This window comes from Schizosaccharomyces octosporus (genome assembly GCF_000150505.1).
Source record: "Schizosaccharomyces octosporus yFS286 unplaced genomic scaffold supercont6.2, whole genome shotgun sequence".
NCBI classification, from domain to species: Eukaryota; Fungi; Ascomycota; class Schizosaccharomycetes; order Schizosaccharomycetales; family Schizosaccharomycetaceae; genus Schizosaccharomyces; species Schizosaccharomyces octosporus.
In genome coordinates, this window is record NW_013185620.1 from 3765865 (window position 1) to 3783216 (window position 17352).

General features: G+C 36.6%; 7 protein-coding genes and 1 non-coding gene across 8 annotated transcripts; 5 read left to right on the forward strand and 3 right to left on the reverse strand.

Annotated features, from left to right (window-relative positions):
- Positions 1-6: 6 nt before the first annotated feature.
- On the reverse strand, positions 7-2708 carry SOCG_01106 (transcription factor). Its single transcript, XM_013163526.1, has 2 exons — positions 893-2708; positions 7-839 (listed from the first exon to the last, which is right to left on the reverse strand). Exons 1-2 carry the CDS (start codon positions 2663-2665, stop codon positions 399-401), a joined length of 2214 nt encoding a protein of 737 aa, XP_013018980.1. The 5' UTR covers positions 2666-2708; the 3' UTR covers positions 7-398.
- Positions 2709-2886: 178 nt separating this feature from the next.
- Positions 2887-5934, reverse strand: SOCG_01107 (hsp16-like protein). Its single transcript, XM_013163527.1, has one exon. It carries the CDS (start codon positions 5818-5820, stop codon positions 5389-5391), a length of 432 nt encoding a protein of 143 aa, XP_013018981.1. The 5' UTR covers positions 5821-5934; the 3' UTR covers positions 2887-5388.
- Positions 5935-6285: 351 nt separating this feature from the next.
- Positions 6286-6400, forward strand: SOCG_16317. The gene has a single exon (XR_001203009.1). It is a non-coding gene; the product is annotated as a 5S ribosomal RNA (ribosomal RNA).
- Positions 6401-7308: 908 nt separating this feature from the next.
- On the reverse strand, positions 7309-7851 carry SOCG_01108 (uncharacterized protein; the record flags this gene model as incomplete). The annotated part of the gene is made up of 1 exon (XM_013163528.1): positions 7309-7851. The coding sequence occupies one exon, from the start codon at positions 7849-7851 to the stop codon at positions 7309-7311; it is 543 nt and encodes a 180-aa protein (XP_013018982.1).
- Positions 7852-8829: 978 nt separating this feature from the next.
- On the forward strand, positions 8830-9847 carry SOCG_01109 (uncharacterized protein; the record flags this gene model as incomplete). Its single annotated transcript, XM_013163529.1, has 6 exons — positions 8830-8938; positions 9096-9359; positions 9404-9529; positions 9573-9629; positions 9670-9713; positions 9764-9847. 6 exons carry the CDS (start codon positions 8830-8832, stop codon positions 9845-9847), a joined length of 684 nt encoding a protein of 227 aa, XP_013018983.1.
- Positions 9848-11499: 1652 nt separating this feature from the next.
- SOCG_01110 (uncharacterized protein) lies at positions 11500-12491 on the forward strand (the record flags this gene model as incomplete). Its single annotated transcript, XM_013163530.1, has 2 exons — positions 11500-11615; positions 12404-12491. The coding sequence occupies 2 exons, from the start codon at positions 11500-11502 to the stop codon at positions 12489-12491; spliced, it is 204 nt and encodes a 67-aa protein (XP_013018984.1).
- Positions 12492-13972: 1481 nt separating this feature from the next.
- On the forward strand, positions 13973-15588 carry SOCG_01111 (splicing factor Spf38). The gene is made up of 5 exons (XM_013163531.1): positions 13973-14349; positions 14393-14570; positions 14633-14892; positions 14942-15185; positions 15236-15588. The coding sequence occupies exons 1-5, from the start codon at positions 14305-14307 to the stop codon at positions 15532-15534; spliced, it is 1026 nt and encodes a 341-aa protein (XP_013018985.1). The 5' UTR covers positions 13973-14304; the 3' UTR covers positions 15535-15588.
- Positions 15589-15743: 155 nt separating this feature from the next.
- On the forward strand, positions 15744-16799 carry SOCG_01112 (U1 snRNP-associated protein Usp109; the record flags this gene model as incomplete). The annotated part of the gene is made up of 1 exon (XM_013163532.1): positions 15744-16799. One exon carries the CDS (start codon positions 15744-15746, stop codon positions 16797-16799), a length of 1056 nt encoding a protein of 351 aa, XP_013018986.1.
- Positions 16800-17352: the final 553 nt, after the last annotated feature.

The following is a 17352-nucleotide window of genomic DNA, read 5'->3' on the forward strand; positions in this document are numbered from 1 at the left end:
GATTTTGCCCATACTTTATAGCCAGCTCTTTTAGACCAATATTACTTCAGCATTACTAATTTCGCAGAACAATATCTTGTATTTTCTAGTATACAGTTAGGAAACGAAATAACTACACAATTTATTGCAAAAAAGGGTACATAAAAGACGGAATGGGAGCATTCTTGTGATGCATAATGTGTTATGGTCTCCATTGAACATAGAATAACAAACACTGATACAACGGTGAACATAAAATAAAAATCATAGAAAGAACGTTCATACCCAGCGCTATTTGTAACATGAAGAGGCACATGTTAAACAAAAGCAAGCCATAAAACAACAAAAAAAAAAAAGGAAAATAAATGAGTAGCAAAAGAGATATAAACAAAAAGAAGTAGATATTTTAAAGCATGGTACTAATCAGTTGTTTGATCAGCATTATCCGGCATATTAAACAATCCAAATCCAAAGTCATCTGCTGTGCTAGTATCTTTGAGGAATTTGTCAAAATCAAAATCGTTTAATAAAGATGCATCAAGATCCGTAGATCCTGGAACATCTAAGACAGGAACATTAGAAGACTTTTCCAAATTATTCACAGGATCCGATAAAGATGAGTTATCCTCTCCGGTTTCCTTTGAATTTCTTTGATTTGCTTGAAACTGTTGACCATTCTGCATAGTTGTACTACTATTTGAAAAGCCAATGTCTTTCATTAATACATCACCTGAAGAAACGGCAGAGGCTGATTCTAATTCTGATCGATCATCCTTTTGAGGATGAATCACATTAGTAGTATCCGCAGTGGGAGGATTAGACTGACGAATTTTCTTTGTTTTCCCTCCCGTAGGTGAATCCTAGATATCTGTTAGTATTTAAAACTATAAATTAATATTATTAGTACACTCACCCGATAGGGAGTTGGCCTTCTCGAGCGATTCAGTGGATTATTAAAATCCGGGGATTGCATAGCGGTATCCGCAGGGCTAGACATAAGACCGGTATAATTTAACGATACGTTTCTTTCGGCAGGATACGGAGAAGCACGTGGATCCGACATCCTTGGACGGCTTGGGGCTGCCATCGATGTAACATCAGGGTTAGTAATGATATTTTCAGAAGACGTAATTTCAGGTTGTTTTTCGTTTGGCTTGGGAATAGCATTCAAAGGAACCCCAGAATTCAACTCTGGATGCGCAGGAAAATTTCTGTTTTCTGGTGATGTTGATTGATACATGCGGCGTTCCTTCTCCTGCCGAACCAAAAGCAATCGTCTTTTATTTTGTTGTTCAAGCAATTTCAATTCTTCCATATAGTTTTTTAAAGCTGGATTTGCGTTATTCGGAGCAGAAGGTGCATTCATGCCGTAGGATATTGGCTGCCCATATGGAGTCGGTGGTTGGAAGCCATATTGACTTGGCTGGGGTACTGACGCACTAGAACGTTGTGGAAGTATAGGAGCTTTATCTGCACCATTTTGCTGCAAAGAGGGATTGGAGTAAGAGGGCATAACTTGCCTTTGTTGAAATGGTCCACTGTTTTGGAAATTTACCTCATGAAGCAGAGGTTGAGCAGAATTTCCTGGAACCACAAAATTTCCCGAATTCGTCAATGAAGGATCATAAGAAACCGGGGGTTGAGAAATCGAACTAGGCGTAAGCGGCCGACTTAGTCTTCGACCCGGTATGGAAGCATCAGTTGCAGTCGTGGGATTTGCATTAGTATCTGTAATTCCATGAGCTTGATAGTTTCTGAATTCTGGTACATGATTCTTCTGTGCTGAAGAAAAAGACTCATGGGTGACAGGTCCCATGACTGGCGGTGTCTTAGATTGGCGATTAGAAGCATGAGAAGGAAATACAGGAGGTGCCTGATTCACGTTTAAATTATCTGCTTGCTGCTTTTGTGGTTGTAATTGACGATAGTGTAGTTGTTTTAATTGTTGAAGCTGAGCAGCGGTAGGAGGGAATGTTTCTCTACCCTGATTGTTCATTACAGCTTGACGCATTAGCTGATGACGATTTCTATCCATAAGCATTCCATTTCCATGAGACATCCTCGACGAATCAAAATGATGAATAGGGTCTCCATTGTACATCTGAGGAGCGGTGGGTACCTGGTACATACCGTTCGGAGGTCCGGATTGCATCAAATTCTTTTGTAGAAGTTGCATATTCATATAAGATTTTTTCCTTAAGTTGCTAATATGAGACATATAATCTTTTGCAGGTTCAGAACCACTCCCTCTGCGAGCATTATAAATGTCCCAGAATACATTCCACCATTCAATCAAAAAACCACCCGAGGAATCAATTGGTAATACTGGAGGTGGAGGTGGGTCTCTTCCTGATTCATGATGGTTAGAAGCTTGCTTAGCAAGATCAGGGTTCTGTGGATCATTCAAGTTTGGGCTCTCCCGCTTAACGTTTGCCGGGGACGAAGTTGCTTGCTTATCGGATGTCGCTGTATTTTTATTTAAAGGTCGCATCAATGTTTGGACTTGGGCTTCTTGCCCAAATGCCTGTGCTGCTTCCCAGTAGTTTTTCTTTACGAGATAATCATAGATATACGAGTTCAGCAGGGACTGAGTCGTCCTATCCGCCAAGTTCGTATGTTCATGATTATTTGCATCATTCAATTTGCCCTGCTGACTCGAGCCAGATTTTTCAGCCGGTTCTGCCATCAACTGGGGTGGTGTTTGTAGTGAGTTGAAGCGCTGAACCAGCGTTCACAGGAGAGCGTGGCATGGGAATTACCCTGCTACGAAAACTTGTGATGAAACTACTATTGTACTGAAATTAGTGATATGGACTTTACTTACGACTTGTTATGACTGTCTAAAACATACCTTGAGAAAGGTGAGCCGTTAAGGATATCAAGAAGTTAAACTAACAAATTTCAGCTGCCATTAAAGTTTTTCTATTCACAATTAAACTATTTCAATTCATTTTTTAAGCAGTCATCTATAAAACTGGTGATTTCTGTAAAAAGTAAAATAAAACTTGATGGATTAACTTTCAGAATGACTATAGATTGTTTCTTTCGTGGATATGATATAATATAAGATACAAAGAAAATACAGAAGTTATGGGGATTTAATGCAAAAATTTTATAGCGAACACATCTCATAAATTTGTATGAGTATATAGCGGTTTAAAAAGCAGGTTCAGTTCTGCTCAATTTTCCTTCCTAGTCTTTACCAGTTTTGCTTTCAATTGGACTTTTGCTATTTGATTTTGATGTTGATGATCTAGAAATTCACTCAGCATTTGTTTTCTTATATGCCACAAACTAAAAAAGCCTTTTATTTATTTACTTACGAAGCGCCTTTCACTCATCACTAAACAAGCTTTTCGGAATTTACTAGTCCCTCATTAGTACATTTAGAGAAACAATTTTAATATTCGCAAATTATCTTTAAGATGCTTAGCGTTAGCACGAAACCTCATACGTATTATGAACATACTATGATAAACAAAGTGATCAAATCATACCAAAAGGAATATATTAGTACGAAGTATAGATTCTATTTAGAAAGAAATCTAATATTCAAATGATTCCGACTTGAGAGTGCGGTTGTTCATATAAAGTGAAAGTTTCGTTCACAGTTGTCGCTCAAGAAAAGAGGAGCTTTTGTTCTTCTTTCAAATGCCAAAGTGGTTCTCTCCATACTATACTAAATTTATTATTCAATTTTCTTTTCCAAGGCAATCGAAAAGGAAAATGACCAAAAGCTTTTTATTGAATGAGAAAATACGCTTCAACAAAGAAAAAACGTCAAGGTGAAGACGAAGATAGGTTACGAAAATCAAATAAAGCAAACGATGAATATGTGATTCTTGTGAATATTGTCGAACATTGTGATAATGTCCCATACGCCAGCGACAACAATGACAGAGCAAAACGAAAATCCAACAACACTCAATATAAAATAAATGTATGCTCCTTCTGTAGGCACATTATAAAAGTTCATTAACAAACGTAGATAAATTTGTCAAACAATCGCAAAACCCATTCTTAAATTTATACAATACACTTTTGGAACGGGTCTACAGTGCGTGATGCAAGGAATCATGTATACTATAACAATGAGGAACGTACCCAAGAAATTTGCCATCAGTGTTCCATAGGGCATGTAGTACTTTGGCGAGTTAAACCAGCGTGAAAGGTATAATCGCAGAGTTGCACCAAATGAAGCAAATATCAAGCTGAACTCAATACCACGGTGAGGAATATCTTGAGGAAAGAAACCGTTTTCTGTCTATGTAAAACCCGTAATTATACATCTAACAACTTGAGCCCAAACGATACCAGTACATGAAAAGTCTCCACCGCAAGTGTTTAAACAATTTAAGATGTTCAATGGAGGAATATGGAACTAGTTATTTTCTTTCAAAACAAAAACGTTCGGCTATATGTTTATCCAAAGGGAATCTTTAAATAAGCAGATGCAGCGACCTATTGTCATTGAAATCCCAACATTATCATCACCTCCTAGCTTAGGACTTACTAAGGTCATCCAAATCTATCGTTAACTTGTCAACTTTTTTCTTCATTGCTATATCACTTTATCAGGAGGAGCCCCAGCACTTTGTTGATATGTTCTACAGCGTTTTTGACAATTTACCTATCCATTTCTCTTTGTCTTCGTTACGAATTCCTTTTACTTTCCATTTACCTGTTGATGCTGCCAAAGATCCATGGATGGAAATTTCCCTAAATCAGTTGTAAGCTCAAGTTCGAGAATTGGGTTTCCTCTTGGATCATTATTACTCCTAGCATAGACCTTCTCTTTATTATCGATATTATTATGGACAAGGAAAGTATAATAATTTAATATGTCTTTGAAATGAGGGTCTCTAAACAGAATATGGATTTTTGTTCATATACGTTAGTCATACGCTGACATTCACTTTTCATTTGAGAGGTTCAATCATACTCAAGGTGTGTTATATAATGCCGATTTTCAATAGCCGATAAATGACTATGTCCTAGTATTCACCTATTTGGAATAATTACACTGAAGGAGCCATGTAAGTTCCTTCATTGCCGTATAATGACAAGGCATTGTCCCCTGATCTTTATGGAATTTTTCGAAGCGGCTAAAAACGTACTAATACTTCATAGTCTCGTTAACGAGGAACTTTTATTTTCATTGAAGGAATGTACACAGTTCATATAGAAAAGGAGGAATTCATACCAGCTTACTATAACTTGCTTTGAATAAGTTATTACGATTCTACTCCTTTTATTGGTTTCACCAACATAAACACCACACTCTCTAAGTCATAGAACATAATTATCTTTCATTAAAACAACGAGTCATATAAAGAAGCATGCATTAATATTTTCGTCGCAAACATAAATTGTCATAAACCCAGTCAAACCACTATTCCGATTAATATATCAGTTAATGGCAATTTTTCTTTTCGAGCGAGATTCTTCGATCTTTGGCAAGACAATGCTTAGAATACCGTGGTTAAATTGAGCTTCAATGCGGTCGGCGTCCACCCTGTTTGGAATGGTGATTGTTCGAGAGAAGGAACCAAAGCGACGTTCCGACCATCTTTGGTTTCCTTTGTCGCTTTCGCTCTTGCGTTCATTTACAGATTCACCAGAAATCGTCAATTTTCCTTCATCGTAATGAACCTGTACATCTTGCTTTTTGACACCAGGCAGTTCTACATCCACCTCGACGGTATCTTTGCCTTCATGAACATCAATGGCAGGTGACAAATCACCAACACGGTTTTGGCGTTGGACACGAGGAGAATAACTCAAAAAGTCAGAAAAGACGTCTTGGAAGGGGTGCAATTCAAAGAAGGGTTGGAGAGACATTGTTAATAACGATTAGCAATAGCAGTTGTCAATTTCAGATAGCAGTTTAATAACTTAATACTGTTTGTAGATGTTGTCGATTGACTTTTACATGCCTCTCATTTATACCTACTCATCACGAGCAACTAAACGGCCTAGCACTTTCTAGATGCTGCCTCTTGGCCACCACTGGAATTCGTCGAATTTCCATGCCATTCCTTTTGTTCTTTTGTACAAATTCTGTCATTTCTTTTTCTCAACTGGACATAGAAATGGCTTTTTCTTTTCTTTGCTTCTTTTTCCTTGTACTCTTTTGTTTACTATACACCTTCCCTCGTCATTCTAGTTACCTCTAGAAGAATCATCACACATTCCTCGTTTGTACGATACACACATCAAAGAGATGCTTTTAAACGACATCAGATGTAATAGAATACTGGACGCTGCTACAAATTCTAGTGATTTTACATGCACGAACAGATGTCTACGGCCACACCTAGGCGAAAACACCAGTTCCCGTCCGATCACTGCAGTTAAGCGTCTGAGGGTCTCGTTAGTACTATGGTTGGAGACAACATGGGAATCCGGGATGCTGTAGGCTTTTTACCGCTTCGTTTTTAATTCTTTTTCTTTTTCTTTGTATTTGTTTGTTTCGTTTGTTTGTTGCTCTTTGTTAAAGCATATGGCTGGCATTTGGGTCGGCATGGTCCTTTGATGAAGGTAATAATAGCAGTGGAAGTTGGAAATGCAATAATCACTCTTAAATTCAAGGAAAGAACTAAAGATCTTCCTAGACTAATGAAACGAACAACAAAGATCAGAAAATAGAGTATCAAACGAATAAATAATAAGCAATTGAACCTAGCTATGCAGATACAATGACAATATCATCCAGTAATAAGCATTCTTACTTATCCAATGTTGAAGAGATCAAGTAAATCAAGAAAACGGACGCCATTCAGGAGTACTCGTCATGCAAAATGCAATCTTAAAATAAATATGCAGGGACGAAATAAACATAAACACAAACACAAACATACGCAAAAGCATGCAGGAGAACAACCAAAAAGATTGGGAACTACTAATAAATAATGCTTTGCTTTACGTACAAATCAACTCCCACTGTTTTCCACATCCCTAGACTGACCAGGTCCCCGGCGTAACCCTGGAGATTGCTCAGAATGTTCAGTGGACGGTTGCTCCAAACTATTATCATTACAATCATTAAACTGATTTTCAGTCTCTGTCGACATGCTGTTTCATGGGATACAATTATCATCCGTCAAGTCGTTTCTTTCTGACGGCATCCTGAAACCTAGAGCACTCGTAACAGCACTATTAATCCCAGAATAAAGCGAAAAAAGAAATGAAGATATTCCAGAAAAAAGCGAGGAAAGAAATAAAGATATTCCAGAAACAAGCATAGTGGTTCCAGAAAGGACTAGAGGAATCAGTGTAACGATAAAATCCACCAACACTAAAAGCATCCCATTAGTAAACAACTTTAAATTACAAATCCACCAATTCACTTACATGAACAAAAAATAAGAACATGTAGAAAGTCGCGATGACAAGAACAACTGCTACTGTAATTTGAAACCATAACCATACAGATTCTTTCATTGATTCCTTTATAAAGGGGACAAGGTATTTGTAAGAAAAGAAAAAGTTGAATATAATTGAACCATTAAGGCACCAACCAAGCCGAAGAGCTTCATTCTCTTGTCTCCTCTGTGCTTCCGGGATTCTCGCAATTTTTGCCGGCCAGAAAATTAACCACAGTATCTCCTTACAGACCCGTAAAGAATTCGAGGGACCGTTTCCTTGCGCCATGCCAATAGAAGCTTCTTGATGTCGTCTTCTTGAGTATGGTGGAACTGGATCTGGATCGGACTGTAAACGTAAACTACCCTTCTCCATATTGTCAACATGAGAATATGGGATTTCGCTGTATTTAGGTAAATCGCTGTCAGAATTTGTAGAAGAGCTCAAACAAGCAACTTTTACTGGTTCGACAGTTTTTTGATGTCCTTCCTTTTCTTTTTGATCCATTTTTGTTGAAAATAACTGTGACTAAAGAATTTCTTAACCACCGTTGCTTGATCACTAAGTTACAGTGAAAATTATCGATTACAGAGTAAAAGGACCAAATAGCATACAATTTCGAAAACAAAAAGATTCCATATCAATTTTGTTTATACATTAAAGTAGGAATGACAAAAAGAGTCTTGAAGCCCAGAAAATAAGCCCGCAATGGCAAAGACTAGAGCTTTGCAGAGGTGAAGCTGTCATCCAACCCATTTGAGATCTGGGTGATGCAGTTCGTTAAAGAGACTTATCGATAGCTAGTAAGCGCACGCTATTATATGTGTATATAATATGAATGAATGAATGAACTATCGGATATAGCTTTTGTTGGTTTCTATCGTATAAATAACATAAATTTAATAAAGACGAAAACAAAATTCACTTGTCCGTACAAATTTTGTTTACCATAGTTCGACGTCGCATCTACAAACTTTCCATGTGTTTACGGAATTGAAAATAAAACTACGAAAATGGAGAGTGTTGTAGCTTACTCAGAATCCGTTTCCCCACAGTCATAAAACCTTTTAAATCAAAAATACGCATTTTCAATTCCTTTTTCACATCATTCAAAGCAAACAGCATGGTTGTTTTGCCTAATATTCCTTTGTTTACTATTTGTAATAAACAGTGACTCTTTTGGATTATACTATTACGAGAAATCGCAACGAGGATGTGACCAGTCGGTGACATAATGTCGCAGCTTTTATGAAACGAGACATGCGAAAAGCCACTACCATGAGTTTTTAAACTTGTATCTTTGGTTTTAAAGAAAAGTTTCAGCTGAAAGATCTGTTTGGTTTTTGAAGCAAGGACCAATTCCTATTTTTGAAGACTCTGCAACAATTGGAACCAACTCTTAAGAACTTTTCTTGGTGATTCTAGTTGATTTCGTTTAGAGTATAACTGCAGGTGTTAGTTTGGGATTGGCTTGTCATTGCAAAAATGAAGAATAAATACACACCTGTTTCAGACTCTGAAGAGTCTTCGAAAACGCTCACTGATGAAAAGGCAGACACCCGTTCTTCAGAGGGTACTCCCCCTCCGTATTCAGGTAAGATTTATTGAAATGGAAAGGTAATGGTGTTTGTTATTGAGAGTCCTTACTGAGGAATCCTATTTTAAACTTGTCGACGATTGTCAATAAACAGGGCGAATACCTTCATTCTCTCGTATACAACGAAAACTTCAGTTGCTAATACATTCATTAGCTTCAAACAAATTTATCGATTTAGAAATGGCTGACGGATCCGCTCAGAATTCCGCCGAATTATCCGAAAATAATATTAGGTCTGACCCTTCGCCAAATAAACAGTGGTGGAAAACACCTGTCATAGGAACAGTGACCATTATAACTATTATATATAATATTGTATTTATAGCCATAGTTTTTGGTTACAACGTTTCTCTGTATTCGAACACTTTTTATGGTCTTGCTGGCAGCTCTATTGGATCTATTTGTACTTCTCTCCTTGGTAAGTCTACAATATCTTGTTCAGGACCGCTCGCTAATTTTTAGCAATTCTTTATATCTGTCCGGAATGGTACAGGGAAGCTGGAAGAGCAACAAAGAAGTGCATTAAGAAATTCACACCAGCTGTATGTAAAGCGCTAATTACCCTGATAAGTTTGAATGGAGTCGGGGGTATGTTTGAAATTAGCAGGAGGCTTCGAATATATACATTCAGCCATGGTGTTGGTTGTTTTGGCCGTATTGAACATATGCTTGTTTGTTCTTCTCATTCGTAAGTTGCAATTTTCTATGAACCTTTCTAACTTCTTTAGGAAACCCAATTGGATTTGGAAATATGACAATTATCGTACCTACAGTAAGCGAAATTTAGTTTTGTTAATCTAGAATTTTTCATTAATTTTGCAGAACAACAGGATTAGCAGGAATCGTCCACCTCGTAACGAAGAAACCGAACTTCAACCTCTTGCTGATCAAAGCTCTGAAGTTTGAATGTGAGTGTGAGTTTCACCGAACTTGCTTTCATTTTTTGTACTTCGCCTTCGACCCTTCCTTGGGATCATCCATGTCAATTGCAGTTCACCAAGATCCCTGTGTTCGTTGTCACAAAAGCTTGAATCTGATAAATCCAGCAAACTTTGATCGCTTTAGTAATTCACTCTTTTACGACTTTTCTAATTAGTTCACAGCACTGTTGTTTATGCATCGTTCATTTTCTTCGCAGTTCGAATAGAACATCCTTTTTAATGATTATTTTATGATTTTGACAACGAATATTCCATGGCAATGAGCTATTGTTTAGTTCAACACCGAGTCGTGTAATTGATTATGTCTTAGAGTTGACAAGGATGAATGAGAGTTTCGACAGTTATTATTTTCATTCAGTATAGCAAGCACGAATCTTCAGATCAAAAAGATCAAAAGATCAGATATATCTTAATACATTGATTAAACATTCATTTAGAGAGTCAAATCAACGGAAGATGAAATATTGCAAGTAGAACCCAATTTGTATAAACTACATTCTCAACCCATAAACCCAAACGCTCATTTTAACACTCTGATGCTTTTTCGTACAACAATGTGAATCAAGAAAATAGAGAATGACAGTTTGTATTCAAATCTTATTTTTATAATATGAAGGCATTCTCCATTCTTCCGTGGAAAACAACCAAAATTTAGAGCCGAGTAGAAATGCTTTTAAACGACATCAGATGTAATAGAATACTGGACGAATCCTTTATAGAGAAGTAGCTTTATAGACGACTACAAACGTCTACGGCCACACCTAGGCGAAACGATCACTGCAGTTAAGCGTCTGAGGGTCTCGTTAGTAGTATGGTTGGATTTAGTTTAGTTTAGTTCTGCTTTGTTTCGTTTCAACCCGTCTTACATATTTTTTGTTTTTTTTTACCTGTTTTAGCGTAACTTATGCATGCATCGTGTTGCATTTGGATTTCGTTATGAACGCCATGGTACTTTGAGTTAGGTGATATTTTGCATATGGAAAAAGCTTAAGCAATGGATCCCAATCAAGAGTATAGTCATGGAGAAGCAGTGTAACGAATAATATGAAAAAAAAACAAGCATAGCCCAAGCTAAAGGAAAAACAGAAGACCGGACCCAGCATAACAATGATTTCCTTTCCATCTACATCAACTTTCACTGCGTTTAAAGCCCCAAGATAGATTTCTTCAAGGATTTTTTAACAAAGTTTTTTTTTTATTCCTATTTCTTGTATATATTATTTAAAGTATACAATCTGTATTTTTTTATAAAAGGTTTTTGTTTACTTTTTGTAATAAAGGCTCGTTTGGATTATGGTATTACGAAAAGTACGGTAAAAACGAAAGTCAAATAATCGTAACGAGGATATGATCAGCCAGTGACATAATGTCGCTGATTTATGAATTAAGACATGCGAAAAGCTATTACCGTGATTTTTTCAACTTCGCTTTATCTTGTAAGAGGAGCTTTCCTTTGAAAAATGCTTTTAATTTAAGCTTTTAAAGAAAGGAGTTATTCCTTTTTTTGACAGATCTGTGAACGGTGGAATCATACGGACGTTCTCTGGTGAATCTAACTGATTTCGTTTTGGCTATAGATATTCGCATTATTCTGTGTTTTAAATTGCCATTGCTAAAATGAGGAACAATTACACTCCTGTTTCAAATTCTGATAACTCTGTCAAAGTGCTCAACTTTGAAAAGTCAGACACTCGTTCTTGGAATGGTATTGGTACCCCCTCCTCCGTACTCAGGTAAGATTTATTGAAATAAAAAGGAAAAAAATAAACGTCAATTGCTTCAATTCGCATAATATTAAGCGACTTGCTGTAAAAAAAGCGTCATACACCTCTATCCTTTTGCAAAAAACAAAAGCATTCGTCACTAATACATCCCCCCGTTAGTGTCAAAAAAATTTATTGATTTAGAAATGGCGGATGAATCCGCCCAAGAGTCCGCTATTAATACTGGATCAAATCCTTCGACAAATAAACAGTGGTGGAAAACACCTGTCGTAGGCCAATAACTATTATAACTATGTATAATATTGTCTTTCTAGTCATATCTGGCTAGAAGGTTTCTCCGTATTCGAAAGCTTTTTACGGGTATGCTGCGTTTCTATTGCATCCATTTGTGGCTTTTTTACTCGGTAAGTCTACAATATCTTGTTTTCGAACAGCTCGTTTATTTTTTAGCAATTTCTTATATCTATCCGGAAATTTGGAAGAAAAATAAAGAAGCGTTACCAGCTGTCTGTAAAGCGCTAATTATACTGATAAGTTTGAATGGAGTCGGGGGTTATGCTTTGAAATTATCAGTAGGCTTCGAATATATACATTCAGCCATGGCGTTGGTCGTTTTAGCAGTATAGAACATATTCTTGTTTATTCTTAATCGTAAGATGCAATTTATCATCAAGTGTTTTACCGTGTTCAGGAAACCCAGATTTGATCGAGGATAAGATACCAAACGTTCGCCATACACCAACATGTCTAATAAGTACCTTTTTTATATTATTTTAGATTTCTTAGTAACCTGTCAGAACAGAAATAGCAGGAATGGTGGGAATGGTCGACCTCGTTGAAGGAATTGAACTTCTACCTATTGTTGAGCAAGCAGCTAATGTTTGATCTTTTCCAGCTTTCATTTACGGTCTTACCAAACATGTTTTAAAGTCTTTGTACTCTGTCACTTTTTTGGGAGTATCCATATCAATTGCATTCTATAAAGCTTCTTCGATTTACTCCCATAAAAAAGATCAGACGAGTTCAGCATTGTTTGGTTGTATTTTTATTAGTTCTTTCATGAATCCTTTTATCCGTTTCATAACATTGTTGTTTACGCATCGTTCGTTTCCTTCGTGAATAGAACACTCCTGCTAATGACTGTTTATATGTCCTGACGAAGACTCCATTGTAATAAACTACTTTTTAGCTCAATGCCGCGATGTGTTATTTCATACCTTTCATAAATGGTACTCAAGACCATTATATTGCGATGTGATCATGTAGAAGAGTGTTTAATTCAAGATTTTAAAAAAATTCCTTACTGGATCATCACTAAATTACTAACTAGTAGTTTACGGGCAGGAACAACTGTCTATGGCCGTTAATACGTAGTACTGTACCTTCCTTCTATTTAATGGTTGTACTTTCAGTTTACGATTTAAAACTTTATATGAATAGAAAATTTTAGTTTTAAACTTAGGCCAGTGAAATTTGAATGTGCTTATTTAAAACTTCACGATGGTATGAGTTGACTTTTCCTGCATTTAGTCCTTAGTAAGAATTCAACCCGTAAAGCTCGATATGAGATACAACAAAAAAGAAAAAGAAGAATCTTCTTGAAGAACGCACTTATCTTATGAATATGACTCAGATTTTAGAGAGGGCTACTCTGACAAACCTGAACCTAGGGATATTGACGATCAAAATTGTTCTGTAAGATCTAAAACAGCTGAATATTTCTAAAATTATGTAGGAAAAATCCTGAGTTAAGTAATCGGAAGTGAGAACGTTTCAGAAATTGAAGGAACCATGAAAAAGCGAAAAGATGTTACATTAACTAAAGAGGTTTTTGTATATATTTAATCCATATATGATATTGACAATGTCTTGATGCTGTTGCTCTACAAGGGTGCTGTCATTACCATAATGAACGAAAGAAGAAATCAAATAACTAAGAATTAGAGTAAATGAACTGACCGGTGAAAGTTCTGCTATTACTGATAACTATAATTAATATGGTAAAAAGAAACAAAAGAGACTAGCGGTAAAATGTCTTAATAGGAAGATTTAGCTAAATGAATCGTCTATGCAACTTAGTGATTCAAATTTTGAAGGCTATTGCTGTACATGTCAATAAATGAAAAAAGCATTCAAAGCGGATGCAACTAATGAAAGTTATCAATTTAGTTTTGCTGATTATTTACTCTCTTAAGAGGCAAGACTTCTCTATAGCAGGCATATATTTTTATGGTTTAACAACATAGCATGCTAAACTAGCATGTTCTGCTAGTTTAAATATCTTTAATGGCTAATACGTTGTAAATTAAGCAATTTTTATTTGAAAATATAGAAGATTAGAAAAAACCAACGCACCAGAGTTAAACCGTCTCCGCGCAGTAGATCTTGTGACCTTTAAATAGACAATAATATGAAGCTGAAGAATTATTATATTCTTAAATGTAATTTCTTACTTCCTTTGGCTGATTTTCAGGACTCTAAAAACCGAATTTGGAGTTTTTAAACTTCCTACTGTGGTGGTACTCTTTTAGCTATTACTGTATAGGAGGCTAGATTTTTTTATACAAAAATTGCCAGAGTCTGTATCAAACGAATACCTTACATTGTCTAAAATTTGTTAATTTATCATCCTTTTTGAAAAGTTTAACTGTTCGTCGCGGTAGTTTACTCATATACGTTTCTGTCATTTCAACCAGTAATGGACAAGCGAAAAGAATCTGAATTTCCACAGAATGGTCATGTCGTACGTATTAAAGATGAGACGATCGTTTTCTAACGGTTTACAGGTGAAACGGCCTCGTGTGGAAGATGTAACTTTAGTTTCAGAAGAAGATACCTTGTCTAGGACTTCAGACTTAATAGCTCCTAATTTACAAATGTTAGGACACTCTTCAGAAGTCTTGGTATCAAGATTTGATACTTCTGGCTCGAAATTCGCGTCTGGCGGGATGGATCGTCAAATACGTATGTTCAAATACCTTTGTTTCTATAAGCTAGTATGAACTAACACATCCCTTCGTATATAGTTTTATGGAATGTATTTGGAGAAGTCAGTAATTTTGGTATTTTGTCTGGTGCTAAGGGTGCTATAACTGATTTACAATGGAGCAGAGATGGTGAAGTTTTATACAATGCATGCTCCGACACTAACCTATACTCATGGAATACAAATTCTGGACAAAAAATAAGAAAGTACAAGGGCCATGCTGGCGTGGTCAATGCTCTAGATGTATTACGTGTCGGTTCAGAATTGCTAGCTTCAGTCAGTGATGACTCGACTTTAAAGGTATGGTTTTTTTTACGGTTTCGTTTCAAACTAATAAATATACTTTAAGGTGTGGGATAGTCGCTCTAGGGACTGTATACAAAGCATAGGAGAAAAGTTTCCTCTTACGGCTGTCGCCATTTCACAGCAAGGCACTACTGTATACACTGGAGGCATCGAGGGTGTCATTAAAGCGTGGGATCTAAGAACAAACGAAGTTCTTTACACTTTGACAGAACATAATGATATTATTACGAGCTTATCTTTGTCTAAGGATGGTTCAACTTTGTTATCCAACTCCATGGATAGCACAGGTAAGCCGTTTTCAAATGATTTTTGGCTATAAGAAGCTAATTAGTTTTAGTAAGAACTTTTGATGTAAAACCATTTGCTCCTTCCAATAGACACATTAGTGTTTACAGTGGAGCCGTTCACGGATTAGAGCACAATCTTTTAGGAGCCGCATGGAGCGGAGATACTCGTTTAATTGCTGCAGGTAGCTCGGATCGGAATACGTACGTTTGGTCATCCTCTTCGGGGGAACTTAAATATCAATTGCCTGGTCATGAAGGTTGTGTCAATCACGTCGATTTTCATCCAACCCAAAATATCATCCTCTCGTGTTCTTCAGACAAAACTATGTTTCTTGGTGAACTTAGCTAGAATAATAAAGTCTGTTTTTTGCAGTTATTAAACCCACATTTATTGTACCTTGTCCATGCCGTATTCTCTGCTTCGACACTGCATCACACACCTCTGCACATAAAATTTGAGGTTTAGTAGCCATTATGAGTAATTTTTTATGGTATTTATTTGTTCTTTAGAAAAATTAATTAACAGTATGTTTTAGGTTAAATAATCTTGAAGAATGGATGGATGAAGAGCAAGTTAAATTGCTTTTCAACAATACGCCTATTTCCGTCACTTATTACCAAGATAGTGAATCTTATGCTTTGCTTAGAACATGCAGAGTTGAGTTTTCTTCTCCAGAAGCTGCCACTGATGCCCTAACTATCCTATCCGGTCAAAAGACTATTTCTGGTAGCCCCATTTTATTAGACGTATTAGCTGATTGGGAGAAGCCAACTTATTATATGCTTTTTATAACAAACATTGACCCAGAAGTTGCTGAAAACGAAGTCAAACAGTTATTTCAAACGTATGGCTGTGTTTCTGCTCGAGTCTTACGTTGCATGGATTCATCATCAACAAGTTTAGCATTTGTATGGCTTAATAATTCGGAGGGAGCAGAAAGAGCACATGTGGAAATGCAAGGAGCGTTATGTATTAAACGTCCTATTCTTGTACACTCAGTTCGATCTGACCAAAATACTTATCTTAATTCACCCGGTTTCTACGGTACTCCACAACCCTTGAATCAATTCACGGACCAAAACAATACATCAATATTTGTTTCTGAACTTTCTCCCCTAATTAATTCTGAAACACTTCGATCCTATTTTGAACATCTGGGTGAGATACTGCATACTCAGGTGTATAGCGGCTTTGCTAAAATTAATTTCGTACAACGACATAGCGCAGAACGCGCGCTTAACGAGATGAATAATTTTCCTATCCTCGGGCAGCGAATACAACTTTCCTGGTCCCGACCACCTTCTATGAGTCTTCTTCCTGCTGTCCAAAGTACATATTGGCCTGCGTTACATGCACCTGTTTATCCTTCTTGGGGAATTACGCCCACTCATAATTTCTCTCCTTTTACTTGCGTAAATCGCTACGCAGCGAAGAGTTTAAACCAAACCACCTATCCGCCTTTACTTCCTCCGGGTCTAAGAAATGGAACGGATTATCCTTATCGTCCAGTTCCACCCAATATTCTGAATGAAAAAAATGTCGCAGAGAGGGAAGCAATAGATACCCGACTAGAAGCAGAATCGTCTCCGTTAATTTCAGTGCATTATTCCTAAAATGCTTAGTTAATACATGATATATATGACAATACGGGTAGTAATTCAATGGTTCGGTATTCAAGCATTGCAACATTATTTTGAACAAATCGGATGATCTCCGTTTTCGGTTTTAATATTCAGGCTATATACCTCAGTAAATTCGGTTTCAGCCTTCGATTGCTTTTTTGTTTTATGAGCATAGTTACCCGTTTCTTATGATCTTTGGGATAGGATGTTTAAGGGTCATTCTTTCGCACAATACCAGCGGCATTGTGTAATTTCATTGTTGGCGTGGAGGATAATTCGATTAGCAGGTTTGTTTTCCGTTAAAATACTTTATTTTAATTTATTCAGTTATATGAATACAAAGTTTTGAATTTCGTTTGGTATCTGATCTTTTATTCCAGAATTTTTAACAATAAGTTTCATTTACTCATAGTTCTATTTCTTGCTGAAGTACGAGACTTCAACCCTCAGAACGCAACCATGGTTTGATAAATTATTTTGTATGCAAACAACATAGTTACATTGATATAGTGAAGGCGTCAAACGATAGATGAGTATAACAAGC